Genomic DNA, 13,810 nt, shown 5'->3' with positions numbered 1-13,810 from the left:
CATTGATCCTCTTGTATCCATCAGGAGGTTTGGCACCATGGTTAGAATGGCCAACATCCTTAAAGGTAGCATACTCATGAATCTGGTCAAGTTCAGTTTGGATTGCCTCTTGCCACAGTCTATTCCCATTTTTCTCATCCAGAACAACATCCTCACAGTAGTCACGGGGAACACAGACACCAAACTTGTATCGAATGCTATGGCGGTGGGACTTCACCTTGGCTTGATTGAGCATACGCTGGTACATCTTCTCTTGCTTGGCAATTCTTTTTAAGTTCTTCCATCCAGGGGTGTCAAGTAGGTGGTTGTCTTTTGCATACCTGGCACATGAGACTGGATCATCCTTCATAATCACATTCAGTGGTTCATAAGTTTCACTTCCATCCTCCCAGGAGACAAGCACATTGTAGGTAGATCCTTTGTATCCAAAGTCAGATGATTTCAAAGGTCCTTGGTGCCCTACAATACCCTTGAAGGTCCAAACATCTTGGTTTCCATTGGCTTCAGCTTCTTGTTGCTTCTCAATAAGATCAGACAGTTCATTATAGGCAATCAGTTCATCTCTCTCCTCATCACCAATCTTAACCAAGAACTTTAGATTCTGGTGGTTTTCTGCATCCCTGTCAATAATCTGTTGAATGACAGTAGCTCTGAAGGATTGCTCTCCATCTGGGTCTTTATGGAGATAGGTCAGTCCAACTAACTCATCTGGAGAGAAGAGAGGCAGTTTTACATAAGAAGGATCAATCTTTTGGAAAGCAGAGATAGACTTGATGTTGTCTGACTGGTCCTTTTCCTCCCCTGCCTCCAGGTGAAGATGTGGAGCAGCAGAGGCATCAACTCTGGCATTAGGGACCATGGGGTCAGTGGTAGCAGGACAAATGTTGGAGCGAAAGAGCAGCTGCTGAGTATCCACAGTCAGCAACTGATAAGTCAATACATCCCCCTTCATATTAGTAGGACCAACCCAATGAGCAAGGCCTTCCTTAGGAGTAGAGGGAAAAGAGCCATCATGGTTCTCAAAATAAACCAATTGCCACCAATGGTAAGTGAGGTAAGCAGAAACATCAGTGGGAATACCAAAGCATCGGGTCAAAGGAGTTGCTTGAAGTGTATCACTCACAAGGTGATTGGATAGGTCAATGACAAACAGAGTGCAAAGGAGCCAGTACTTGGCAGGGGTACCAGTGCGATCCATAATAGTATTGATCATACATTTGATGTTTTGGATACAGCGCTCAGCAAAGTTTTGATGTTGATAGTGAGGCTCAGATTGAGCATCTGCAATATGGTAGAGGCGCTGAATGGTCTCAACAGCCTTGGAGGTCTGGGCCTTAGCATTGTCACTGAACAAGCCCAAAGGAGCACCTTTATCACGGATAAAGTCTTCTAGAGTCTGGGGCATTTGACCTTCCATCTTCATGGGATACCCAGCTAAGTATCCAGAGTCCTTGCCAGCATAGACTTGCAACATAGTAGCACCACCATGGTGCATGTAACCATCATCATGAGCAGGTACATTGCTAAAGAAGGTGTCAGTAGCAAACCATTCATTCAATCTGTGAACATTAGCAGCAGGGAAACTGACTTGTAATGCTTTCTGAATGGGTAAGAGATGGAAGCCCTGTAATACTGAGTTGTATTAGCCAAGGTGTTCTTCAATCTCTCAACAGGAATCCATCCAAAATTAGGGCGTAGTGCTTGCAAGTCAGGCACTTGAGTTGAGACATGTTGGGAATGCACAAGTTGCATGTTATGGACAGCATGAATACAAGTGTCAAGGTAGAAATCAGAATCAGTGGTAGTTCCAAATTGGTTCACACGATGATCCAAAGGAGTGAAGTCTTCAGGTGCAAGACAGTCAGAGAACTCATGCTCTGTGTATTCATTGTCCAAAATGGAGGGATCCCAAGGCATGTCAGCAGTAAAGAAGACATGGGGGTGGGCATCCATTTCAGTATCACTGGGAGGGTGCATATCCATGTAGCAAAGACCATTGCAAATGTGCAAAGGGATGATGTGTCCACAAGGGGTTACCATTCTTTGTTGCCCTCCACTAAGTCTGGATCTGTCATCAATGGTAAGTCCAAACTGTTCCATCTGAGGCTTAGAATGAATAGTTTTTCCTTTTCCAAAATGTGCATACTGACTGAAGATGCCAATGATCAATCCATTTGTAGTCATGATAGCACCTGCAACCTGACAAATAGGTAAGTTGGAAACAGCATGATTGCCAATACCAGTAACATCAGCAGTGGCAAATCCCTTTTCCAAGACTCTGACATCAGCACCAGACATGCCACCATTAGCCCCACCATCAATGAGTGAACCCTGGTGGGTCTGAAGGGCCAAGTCATAGTTGCTAACACAGTAGCTGACCTTGTGCATATTAACATGTCTGAACCTGAGCCCATCAATGACAATCTCCCCATCATGGGAAGAAGTAGGTACAGTGGGAGTTCTGGCAGTAGCATTAGAAAGCAGTTGCCTGATGAAAGACTGGTTGGTGGTACCAGAGAGAGCAGAGGCACCACTACTGGGGACAATGTGTTGTCCAGTTGGAACAGCATCAGAAGTAGAACTTGGTTGCACAGTACCTTGGTTGATGAGCACAGAGGAAGGGACTGGGTTTGCATTGGGAGTGTTGCTTGCACTGGGTGTAGAGCATGCATCGTAGACAGCTTGCTTTTCTTCTGAGGTCATAGCATTCCATTTTGCAGGGTCAATATAGTTAGAATACTTGCCTCCCTTGGCTTTACCCTTGGATGCACCACGGCCAGCATTGCCCTTCCTGTTGGAAGCATTGCCATGGCCAGTACCTTTGGTCCCACCACGCTCATGGTTGTTGGTCTGCCTCTGTGTCTTAACTTTCATGCCAGCCTGCGCATCCAATTTGGCAGCTTGAGTCTTGCAGGCTTCAAGTTCAAAGAGGAAGTCATGTTGCTTGCCCATCACAAGTGCCTGGGTAGAAAGTGTAGAATGAAAGGTCTGAAGCTGAGTATGATGAAGCACAGCCATTTCAAGTCTGTTGCGCTTCCAAGCATCATCCTTGGGAGTAGGAAGCACATTGTCCAAATCCAGCAGTTTGTGCTCAAAAGAAGAAAACCAGGTCACAAGAGGTTTGGTCCAGGAATTGTTCAAGTTGTAATTCAAGAGAAGGGTTTCATGATACTGAGCAGAAAGTGTAGCCACAACACCACCCTCATAGGCAGCCATCAAGGCAGTGTAGACAAGCTGAGCATTGCCAAACAGAGATATAGCATTCTTTTCATCAGAGTGCTGGCGTATGATAATCATTCCCTTGGTTTCCTTGATGGCCATGGTAAACACACTGAAGACAAATCTTTGCTGAGTAGCAAACAGAGAGGCTTCATCAGGGTTGAGGGGAACATAGGCAGGGTCAAATACATTCAGTAGGCCATGGGAAAGGGCAAGAGCTCTGGTCTGGCGATTCCAAGAGGACCATTGTTTGGCTTCTTTCAGAACAGGATAGTCAGCAATACTTCTCTCAGTACCTTTGTCAAAGTCATAAGCAGCATTAGGCAATGCTGGCTGGGCATGGGGAACAGTGTAGGAATTTTCAGACATCTCATCTGCACATTGGGGCTTGGAATAGATTTCACCTTCTCTAAACTGTCTGAGTACTGTAGGAGTCAATGAAAACCAATCCACATTGCTTGGGTCATCCTGAGTTCTATGCCAGGCAATGAGGTGCATGATACGCTTGGATTGGACAAGGGTCAACTTCTTGGGGGTCTCCTCTCCTGAAGTCCACTGCAGAAACAGTAGGTCATCCAAAGTCAACTCAAGAATGTCCATCATAGATTCAATACCAGCTTCCTTCAGGACAAGCCTGTAAGGAGACTCAGAGTTAGCATCCAGGACAGTTCCAACAACATACTCCACAGTAGCATCACTAAAAGTATTGCTTCTGGTGGTGGTCATGGTAACAAGAGGGTTGGGGATTTCTCCAATTTTCAAAATGATTCCAGTGAGGAGAATTTCAAATTTAAAATCCCAACAAGAGGAAGGTTCAAAAACAGACTTTAACCGGAGAAAAGTTCAGATTCCAAATTCCAACCAGAGAAAGGGACAGGGACAGAAAACAAGGAAAGCTCCAATGGGATGCCAGTTACAAGCAGGAATGCACTTAGCAGTTCCCAAAAACAATTTCACTGGGATGCCAATTACAGGAAACAATTTCACTTAACAGTTTCCAAACACTTTCACTGGGATGGCAATTACAAGAAACAAATTCACTTAGCAAATCCAAAACAATTTCACTGGGATGCCAAATGCCAAAACAGAACACTCAGGCTCAATCAGGCTCAATCAGGCTTGTTTCCTTTTCAACAAACAAGGGCAAGAAAAAAATCAATTTTACCCCCCTCTCTTTCAACTGTTGCCACCTGACAATGGTGAGCCAAACAGTCTTTTCTCAATCAATATGAGTTCAATTCAACTCAAATTTTGCAGATGTTCCTCAAACAACACTGCACACACACAAGGCCTTTAGTCTCCCCTTTCACTGGGTCTGAGACTCTCAATTCAATGAATTAATTCTGGTGACAGGGTCACCTCACACTTTAAAGTTTCAACACAACAGCCACAGGTTTGCAAGTCCTGGGCTGATTTTTACTCAATTGGCTGTATGAACAGCAAAACTTGTACGTACCTGACCCTAACCCTAACCCAGGTTAGGTATCCCAGAGGAGTAGCTCGAACCCTATTTGATATCCCAGAGGGAATACGCCCCGTGTTTACTTATGTTGTAGGACAGTGAACCCAGAGTAATTACTTACAAAATCGGATAGTGAACTCAGAGTAATTACTTACATGTCGGATAGTGAACTCAGAGTAATTACTTAAATGTCGGATAGTGAACTCAGAGTAATTACTTAGGCATAGTTTTTGGATAGATTATATACATCATTGTATGAAAATACTACTCTGGGTTCTCCCTCCCCTTAGGAAGGATATGATATCCCAGAGGAAATACACGACACAAACAATTCGCGGAAGAACAGCTGACTGTGAATGTGAAAGCTGTATGCCGGACGTCAGCAAGTTAGGTATCCCAGAGGAGTAGCTCGAACCCTATTTGATATCCCAGTGGGAATAGGTGATATCCCAGAGGAAGGATATGATATCCCAGAGGGAATACACAACACAAACAATTCGCGGAAGAACAGCTGACTGTGAATGTGAAAGCTGTATGCCGGACGTCCGCAGGTTAGGTATCCCAGAGCAGTAGCTCTAACCCTATTTGATATCCCAGAGGGAATACTTGATATCCCAGAGGAAGGATATGATATCCCAGAGGAAATACACGACACAAACAATTCGCGGAAGAACAACTGACTGTGAATGTGAAAGCTGTATGCCGGACGTCAGCAAGTTAGGTATCCCAGAGTAGTGGCTTTAACCTTATTTGATATCCCAGAGGGAAACCCTGATATCTCAGAGCAAAACCCTGCTATCCCAGAGGAATTACTTAGGAAGAGTTTTTGGATAAATTTTACACAGCGAGGTACATAGTTACTACTCTGGGATACCCCTCCCCTTAGGACCATTGCAACCAACTGATGTAAACTATAAGGGATTGTCGTGGAATGTTCTGGTTCAATGGGAGGATGGTTCCCAGACCTATGAGCCTTTGATTGAAATGGCAAAGGATGATCCAGTCACACTCGCGATGTACGCGTCTGAGAACGATCTCCTTGCTGTTCCCGGATGGCGACGCTTCAATCGCCTGCTTCGTAATCGCGATGACTTTAACCGAACTGTTTCATTGACGAAACAGCGTAAGGGAGACCCCATTTTCAAGTTTGGCGTCCTTGTCCCTCGCAATTCTCGTGAAGCTTTGAAATTTGATGCCGACGCTGGGAATACCCGTTGGGCTGATGCCATGGCTCTTGAATTGGCCCAGCATTGTGAGTATAAAACGTACAAGGACCTTGGTAAGGGTGCAGCCAAACCTGGCCCTGGATACCAGCATCGCACAGTTGACCAATGGAGAGGAGCAGATGTGAAGCGAGCCCAGGAAAAATGTGGGCTTGGCAGGCGGCAGGGGAAAAACCTGGCAGGGCCAGGTTGGCAACGTGGCTGGAGCGGAGGACAGCGCCATTTGGGACACAGACGGCAAGGCTGGAGTTGGCTGGGTGTCGGTGAGTGTGAGGGCAGTCGATTGTAATGTAGTGGCCTGTGCAGCCGGTGTTGGCAATGGCAGAGGTGTGGGTACTAGGCGGGGAGGGGACTACGGACAAGTTAAGACTAGTAATATGATTTAAATAATCGGTATTACTAGTGTTAATCGTTGGCGTAGCCGTCCCTCTTTCCTATTCGGGAGGCTTGGGGGCAGTCCAAACTTTGGTGGAGCCGCCAAGGGTGTTGGTGGCCGTCGCGTCGTCGCTGTGTCCGGGGGCCTTATTTTTGCATGTGGCACTAGTGTGTCGACGGTTATTGCTGGACCCATGGGTCCAGCAATAAGTTTTCTCCGAGAGAGTAGCAGAGGAATTGGACACCAAGAGGGCTGAAAAAGGAAGGCTGAGCGAGTCTGGCGCAAGCGACGGGAGAACCGATGGTGTTGCGGCAAGGACGTTGGCATAGCCGAGGGAGCCGGTGGTAAGCGTACGCTTGTGGTCGGTATTGGCGACCTTGAAGAGCGTACGGAGGTTGGCGAGGGTGTGTGTGTCGGGCGAGGCTGTGCGCCAGGTTTCGCAGGCGCGAGGGAACAGGCCCGAATGCTCGAAAACATCATAGCCGGCGCGAACGGCAGCTGGTTCGGAGATAGGGTCGCGGCCAGCCGTCGAAAACGTAATTGCGTCATTGAGCCGGTGAAAAATGGTCTCGATGGGGTCAACCGGGTTCCAGGGGGTATACATGGATTGTATGTTGCTTTTTAAGTCAGAAGCGGTGATGGTACCAAAGTTGCGCCAGAGATGGTCGAGGAGGTCAAGGCAGGTGACGTGGCTGTACGCGAACTGGGGGTGCTCTAAGTCGCGGATGTAGACGCGAGGAACGGCGTCGAGGATTTGGTGTCAGAGGGCATTGTTGACGGCCACGTAGAGGCTGTGGATGGCCACAGCGCGTTTGTGGAGTTGATTGTTCTCCGTAATTTGGGGTTGCATGGTACCCGGTTCGGGGTCGGCAGGGGGAGCAATGGGGATGACGAAGGGGACGTCGGACAGTTCGGCGTATGCGGCGGCGGTGAGCGTCAGAGCCATGTGACCATGGGCGCCGCCGCCGTTGAGGCTGGGAATGGCAGATGCATTGGCGCTGAGCTGGCATTGGGCCAGGAGAAGCGACGCATAGGAGGGAGCAATGGTGTTGGTGGCGATTGGATTGAGGACTTTGTGAGGAAAGTCGGAGATGGTAAAATTGGCAGACGGGGACATGATGGCAGAGGGCAGGACAGGGGAGCGGTAGGGCAGGGCTGGGAACAGAAAGACGGGGGGGTTGCTTTGTAGTTCTATTGATGAACACAAAACAACGATGGAGATCGAAGTCACAAAAACAATGAACTATGAAGATTATGAGTTTACATTGTACTCTTGGATATTCGTAGGGACTGTGGGGCTGTGATTTGTTGTGTGTGGGACAGAAGCGACTTGTCTTTTAGCAGTAGGCGATTGAACTTCTGGTGAGACGTTGTCCTTACCAGGAGTTGGATCAACAGAGATGCCGAGTCAGTGTGCCAGTGCCACATCTATGCGACGCCCATAAAGAGCCAGGATGGATGCTTCACAGGTGAATGGATAATCAACTCCTTTCAAAATGGACATACCTGCTCTGACAATGCATGTGCAAGGAAGCGGCAATAAAAATGTTTGCTTCTAGAAAGTGTTTCTCCCGCTCTTGCTGCGCATATTCCAAACAAAAAACAGCGCATGGGCGCCGCACAACAAGTTCGGGACATAGCACGCAAGTCTGGTGGAATACAACCGAAAGCGACTCAGGCCTAAAATGTTGTTATGGCAAAGCGCCAAGATGGTGTTGAAGTACACATTGGGCAATATTTCTTGCTGAGTTCCTACTTTGGTCACCTCAAAAAAGCTGATCCAGACGGTACCTTTATGGAGGGAACTGCGAAATTGAATCTTCATGGCTATTCATAGGATATGGGTTTGTTCTTAACTAACTGTAAGCATTTTACTTACAAATTATTTCCCGCGAGAATAAAACCACTTAAAATCACTGAATGCTTTCCCAAATAGCGTAATTTTCACCCCTGCTCATCCCAAATAGCGCATTTTCTCAAAAAAGAACCAACAACCTATTTGTTTCGTGATACCAGCAGCACCGAGTTGGAGCAAAGTCGGAATCGATATGGCCTATGAAAACTTCTTTCTAACTCTCTTCGACGCAAAGAACGATCAGTAAAAATCCATCAACTGGTTGCAGTGAATGCTGTTCTTTTGTGGGGCAACCAAACAAAGACGCGCACAGCAGATTCGATTACTTCTGTCAGGGTTTTCGCCGTCGTCCGGTGCCATGCACATGTCTACGGCATTTACTAGCGGCAGCAAACATCGGATCGCCGTTGCTCAGCTTCGATCCACTTCTGACAAATTCTCTAATCTCTTGGACGTTGCTAGGTGTGCAGGTTGGGCCAAACGGGATGGTGCTGCTATGCTTTTTCTTCCCGAATGTTGCTGCTTTCTGGGGGAAAGTGCCTCGCAAACCTTAGAAGAGGCGGATCCCCCAATCCAAGATGCTGACAGTGGTCCGCGGAACTCCTATACACTTGTCAGCGCAATCAAATCAGCTGTTCGGCTTGCATATGAAAGCAAGAAAGAAGACATAGACGATAAAACGATTGTAGGGACAACGGAGCAAGTTTTGATTCTGGATGGTCTTCGCAACATTGCTCGTGAGAGCGGACTATGGATTTCGGCGGGAGGAATTCATGTGTCCGGCGCTCCACCTCACGATACAGCAGACCCAGACCATTCGAGAGTATACAATACGCACTTAATCATTGATTGTGTAGGCACCGTGAAGTGCCTTTACCGAAAAATACACCTTTTCGATGTCGAAATCCCTGGACAAGTGAGCTTGAGAGAAAGTGCGACTACTGCTCCCGGCAAAGCCGTGAAGGTTTGCGACAGTCCCATCGGTAAGAATCTGTGTCGTCGCCGTTGGATCAGAGCTGATCGTTTGGTCTCACCACGTCCGCACCTTGGCTGTGCAGGATGTCTAGGGGTAACTATATGTTACGACTTGCGCTTCCCAGAAATGTACGTAAAACTCACTACACAAGGCGCGCAGATTTTGCTGGTGCCAAGCGCATTCACAATTCCAACTGGCACCGCTCACTGGCACACTCTACTCCGCGGTATGTTTTGAGTAAGAGCCGGCCTGGCTGCGCTGCCTTTTGCTTCGCTAAGGGAGTCTCACAGTTTAACATATTTTACATTTTAGCACGAGCAATAGAAAATCAATGTTTCGTCATTGCCGCCGCGCAGTTTGGTGAGCACAATCACAAAAGAGAAAGTTATGGACATGCACTCATTGTTGACCCATGGGGAGAAGTCTTGGCAGACGCTGGGGGCGCGGACGGTGGTGGTACGGTATCCATCGACGCCTCGAACCTCGTCACACCGTCAATTATGGTACAAGAAATTGACTTGGACCTTGTCACCTCGGCTCGCCAACGTATTCCGATTCAAAATCATCGAAGAGCTGCTGAGTTCTAGTCAGTGGCAACCAGTTCGCTCTTGATTTCTTGAGTGTCTCAGTTTGCGGTTCTGAATTTTCATCTGTGATGCTTATCTAATTTCAAGGTCTCATCTAGGTATCTAGCCAAAGGCGGCTGAGATACCTACCACTTCATTGGGCGCTCCATTGTATATTTAACACATATATAGACAGCCTTATACTGAGTTTATTTCTTCATCCTATGGTGCCGCCCACTGTTGGAAATTTTCAGATTTGGCCGAAATAGCGATTTTTTATGTCGTTCAGGCCGAAATAGCGGTTTTCCTCTATCAACAACCCGAAAAGCTAGCCGTTTTTTTAAATTTGAAGTCCGATCTTTGTTGATTCAACTCCTGGTAAGGACAACGTCTCACCAGAAGTTCAATTGCCTACTGCTCAAGTCGCTTCCGTCCCACACACAACGAATCACAGCCCCACAGTCCCTACGAATATCCAAGAGTACAATGTAGACTCATAATCTTCGTAGTTCATCGTTTTCGTGACTTCGATCTTCATCGTCGTTTTGTGTTCTTCAATAGAACTACGAAGCAACCCCCCCCCCCCCCCCCCCCCCCCCCCCCCCGTCATTCTGATCCCAGCCCTGCCCTACCGCTCCCCTGTCCTGCCCTCTGCCATCATGTCCCCGTCCGCGACACTTAAAACTAGTAATAACGATCTAATCAATCATATTACTAGTCTTAATTTGTCTGTAGTCCCCTCCCCGCCTAGTACCATGACCTCGACCATTGCCGACACCTTTTGCACAGGACACTACATCACCGTGTCCTGCCCCCACTTCAACCGACAACCTGCCGCCTCTCCACTCTCCGTCCGTGTTCCCAACGGCGCTACCCTCCGTTCCAGCCACACGGCAACTCTCGACCTCCCTGGTTTTTCCCCTGCTGCTTGCCAAGCTTACATCTTTCCTGGCCTCGCTTCCCACCCCCTCATTTCCATTGGCCAACTCTGTGACGACGGCTGCACCGCCACATTCTCCGCCACCCGACTCGACATCTACCGAGACACCACCCTGCTTCTTACCGGCGCTCGAGCACCCGCCACCGGCCTCTGGCACCTTGACCTCACCCCAGCCAAGACTGCCCATGCCCTCATTCCCGACAGCTCCCTGGCAGACCGCATCGCTTTCGTACATGCCTCCCATTTCTCCCCTGCTCTCTCCACTTGGTGTACCGCTATTGATGCCGGGCGCCTCCCCACCTTCCCCGACATCACCTCCAAACAAGGGCGCAAGTACCCTCCCCTCTCTATGGCCACCATCAAGGGCCACTTAGACCAACAACGCGCCAATCTTCGGTCCACCAAACCTTCCTCCGTTCCTCCAGTGGCCTTGCCCAACCCTCTCCATGAATCCCAGCTAGACTTCTGCCCGGCCCCGGCCACTCCTCCCGCTGGCCGAACCCACCATGTCTTCGCCGCGCACCAACGAGTCACCGGCCAGATCTACACAGATCAACCGGGCCGTTTCCTCACTCCCTCGAGTACAGGCCACACGGACATGCTTGTGCTGTATGACTACGATAGCAATGCCATCCATGTTGAACTCATGAAGAGCAAGTCCGGCGCCGAGATCCTAGCAGCCTACCAACGTGCCCACTCACTCTTCACTCAACGGGGCCTTCAGCCGCAACTCCAGCGTCTAGACAACGAGGCGTCTCCCGCTCTCGAGTCCTTTATGACGGCCAACCAGGTCGACTTCCAGTTGGCACCACCCAATCTGCACCGTCGCAACGCCGCCGAACGCGCCATACATACCTTCAAGAATCACTTTATTGCCGGTCTCTGCAGTACGACCCCGGATTTTCCGCTTCACCTTTGGGACCGCCTCATTCCCCACGCTCTGCTTAGTCTCAATCTCCTCCGTGGCTCTCGCATCAACCCCACCCTCTCGGCCCACGCACAGCTCCATGGCGCGTTTGACTACAACCGCACCCCGCTCGCCCCTCCCGGCACTCGCATCCTCGTCCACGAAAAGCCCGCCGTTCGGGAAACTTGGGCACCCCATGCTGTTGAAGGCTGGTACCTCGGCCCCGCTCTGCACCACTACCGCTGCCATCGCGTTTGGATCACAGAGACGCGTGCCGAACGTGTTGCCAACACTCTTGCGTGGTTTCCCAGTCGCATTCCTATGCCCACTGCCTCCTCCACCGATCGCGCCCTGGCCACCGCCCGTGATTTAGTGCGCGCCCTCCAAAATCCCTCTCCCGCTTCGCCGTTTGCACCATTGGACGCCACCCAACACCAGGCCCTTCTACATCTTGCCGATCTCTTTGCTTCGGTCGCTGCTCCGGCCTCTCCGACCGCTGCACCGACTCCCGCGCCCCCGGTCCCAGCACCTCCCCCTGCTCAAGTCCGCTTTGCTGTTCACATTGTCACGGCCGAGCATGCTCCTGCACTTCCGAGGGTGCCCATCCTTGCGCCGCCAGCTCCGAGGGTGCTCTCTCGGACCCGCAATCCCGGCCGCCGCCGTCGCAAAGCACGCAAGCAACCGCCAACCCCAACCTTAGTTCCGGCTCATCCACACAACACCCGCACCCGACCCTTTCTTGTCCCAGCCTCCGCCAACGCAGTTGTCGACCCCGCAACCGGCGCCTCTTTAGAGTACCGCCACCTACGCACCGGTCCCAATGCTCCCGATTGGATTCAAGCCGCGGCTAACGAAATTGGCCGTCTCACCAGCGGTAACCCGCCTCACAGCACTCACGGTAGCCAAACTATGCACTTCATCGCGCATACCGCCATTCTTCCCGGACACAGGGCCACCTACTTACGCATTGTTGCCAGCATTCGCCCGCAGAAAGCAGAACCCAAATGCATACGTTTTACCGTCGGTGGCAACTTAGTTCAGTACCCCGGCAAGGTTAGCACCCCAACTGCGGACATCACCACAGCCAAGCTCCTCTTCAACAGTGTCCTCTCAACTCCTGCGGCAAAGTTCATGTGCATTGATATCAAAGACTTCAATCTTGGCACCCCCATGGCATGCTACGAATACATGCATATCCCGGTCCCAGATATTCCTCCCATCATTTTGGCTCAGTACCAGTTGGCCCCTCTTATCCACAACAATTCAGTTACCGTCGAAATTCGCAAAGGTATGTACAGCCTTCCCCAAGCCGGCATTCTCGCCCATGACCGCCTTGTTGAACACCTCGCTCGCCACGGCTACGTCAAGACCGCGCATACTGCGGGCCTTTTTCGACACGTCACACGCCCGATTCAATTTACCCTAGTTGTCGACGACTTTGGCGTAAAATACACCGGCACCAACAACGCTCAGCACCTCATTGACACATTGCAAGCGCTCTACACTATCACAATTGATTGGGATGGTACGCGTTACCTAGGTCTTACACTCGCTTGGAATTATGAACATCGAACCCTTGACATGTCCATGCCCGACTACATTGATCAAGCCCTAACCCGCTTCCAACGTTCGCCTCCTACCAAGCCGCAACATGCGCCTCATCGCAAAATGCGCTCGCACTACCTTTTCGAACAGTCATCAACCAATGACATAGCAACTTCTCATTTGCAGCAAGGGTGTGTTGATCAAACTCCTGGTAAGGACAACGTCTCACCAGAAGTTCAATTGCCTACTGCTAAAAGACAAGTCGCTTCCGTCCCACACACAACAAATCACAGCCCCACAGTCCCTACGAATATCCAAGAGTACAATGTAGACTCATAATCTTCGTAGTTCATCGTTTTCGTGACTTCGATCTCCATCGTCGTTTTGTGTTCATCAATAATCTCTCCACTTTGTTGCAGGTGCCTAAAAGCAGTTTGCTCTAAAGCACTTTTTGGCTTTGTTTTCTAAAACCCTGTATTTCTTATTAAGTGCATGGTTTGGACAAAACCATGCAACATGAAAAGCATTGAGTGATGGAAAGATCTCTTTTATTGCTAGCTTCATAGTAGTTGTGCTTCTACTTTCGGACCAGTGTTGTTCTCCGGGTCATGTGTTCTAAAAAGAAAGAGTAGGCTGCTATGCTAGGTGGAGAATTGAAAATATGGGGTTGCTCTTAAGGAAAACTTTTACTTATGAATCATTTCCCGCGAGAACAAAAACACTTAAAATCAGTGAATCTTT

The 13,810-nt window shown here is 49.3% G+C and overlaps 4 protein-coding genes across 4 annotated transcripts; 2 read left to right on the top strand and 2 right to left on the bottom strand.

Annotated features, from left to right (window-relative positions):
* Positions 1 to 699: 699 nt before the first annotated feature.
* Positions 700 to 3,945, bottom strand: PHATRDRAFT_47105 (predicted protein; the record flags this gene model as incomplete). The annotated part of the gene is made up of 4 exons (XM_002181170.1): positions 700 to 708; positions 734 to 1,523; positions 1,589 to 2,340; positions 2,380 to 3,945. 4 exons carry the CDS (start codon positions 3,943 to 3,945, stop codon positions 700 to 702), a joined length of 3,117 nt encoding a protein of 1,038 aa, XP_002181206.1.
* Positions 3,946 to 6,338: 2,393 nt separating this feature from the next.
* On the bottom strand, positions 6,339 to 7,397 carry PHATRDRAFT_37220 (predicted protein; the record flags this gene model as incomplete). Its single annotated transcript, XM_002181169.1, has 2 exons — positions 6,339 to 6,992; positions 7,059 to 7,397. 2 exons carry the CDS (start codon positions 7,395 to 7,397, stop codon positions 6,339 to 6,341), a joined length of 993 nt encoding a protein of 330 aa, XP_002181205.1.
* Positions 7,398 to 8,484: 1,087 nt separating this feature from the next.
* Positions 8,485 to 9,698, top strand: PHATRDRAFT_21369 (predicted protein; the record flags this gene model as incomplete). Its single annotated transcript, XM_002181340.1, has 4 exons — positions 8,485 to 8,722; positions 8,840 to 9,118; positions 9,194 to 9,337; positions 9,424 to 9,698. The coding sequence occupies exons 1-4, from the start codon at positions 8,494 to 8,496 to the stop codon at positions 9,696 to 9,698; spliced, it is 927 nt and encodes a 308-aa protein (XP_002181376.1). The 5' UTR covers positions 8,485 to 8,493.
* Positions 9,699 to 10,336: 638 nt separating this feature from the next.
* On the top strand, positions 10,337 to 13,269 carry PHATRDRAFT_37218 (predicted protein; the record flags this gene model as incomplete). The annotated part of the gene is made up of 2 exons (XM_002181339.1): positions 10,337 to 12,338; positions 13,256 to 13,269. 2 exons carry the CDS (start codon positions 10,337 to 10,339, stop codon positions 13,267 to 13,269), a joined length of 2,016 nt encoding a protein of 671 aa, XP_002181375.1.
* Positions 13,270 to 13,810: the final 541 nt, after the last annotated feature.

This window comes from Phaeodactylum tricornutum, chromosome 12 (genome assembly GCF_000150955.2).
Source record: "Phaeodactylum tricornutum CCAP 1055/1 chromosome 12, whole genome shotgun sequence".
Lineage (NCBI taxonomy): Eukaryota > Bacillariophyta > Bacillariophyceae > Surirellales > Neidiaceae > Phaeodactylum > Phaeodactylum tricornutum.
The sequence above is the reverse complement of the archived record's forward strand: the minus strand, read 5'-3'. Positions and strand labels throughout refer to the sequence as shown.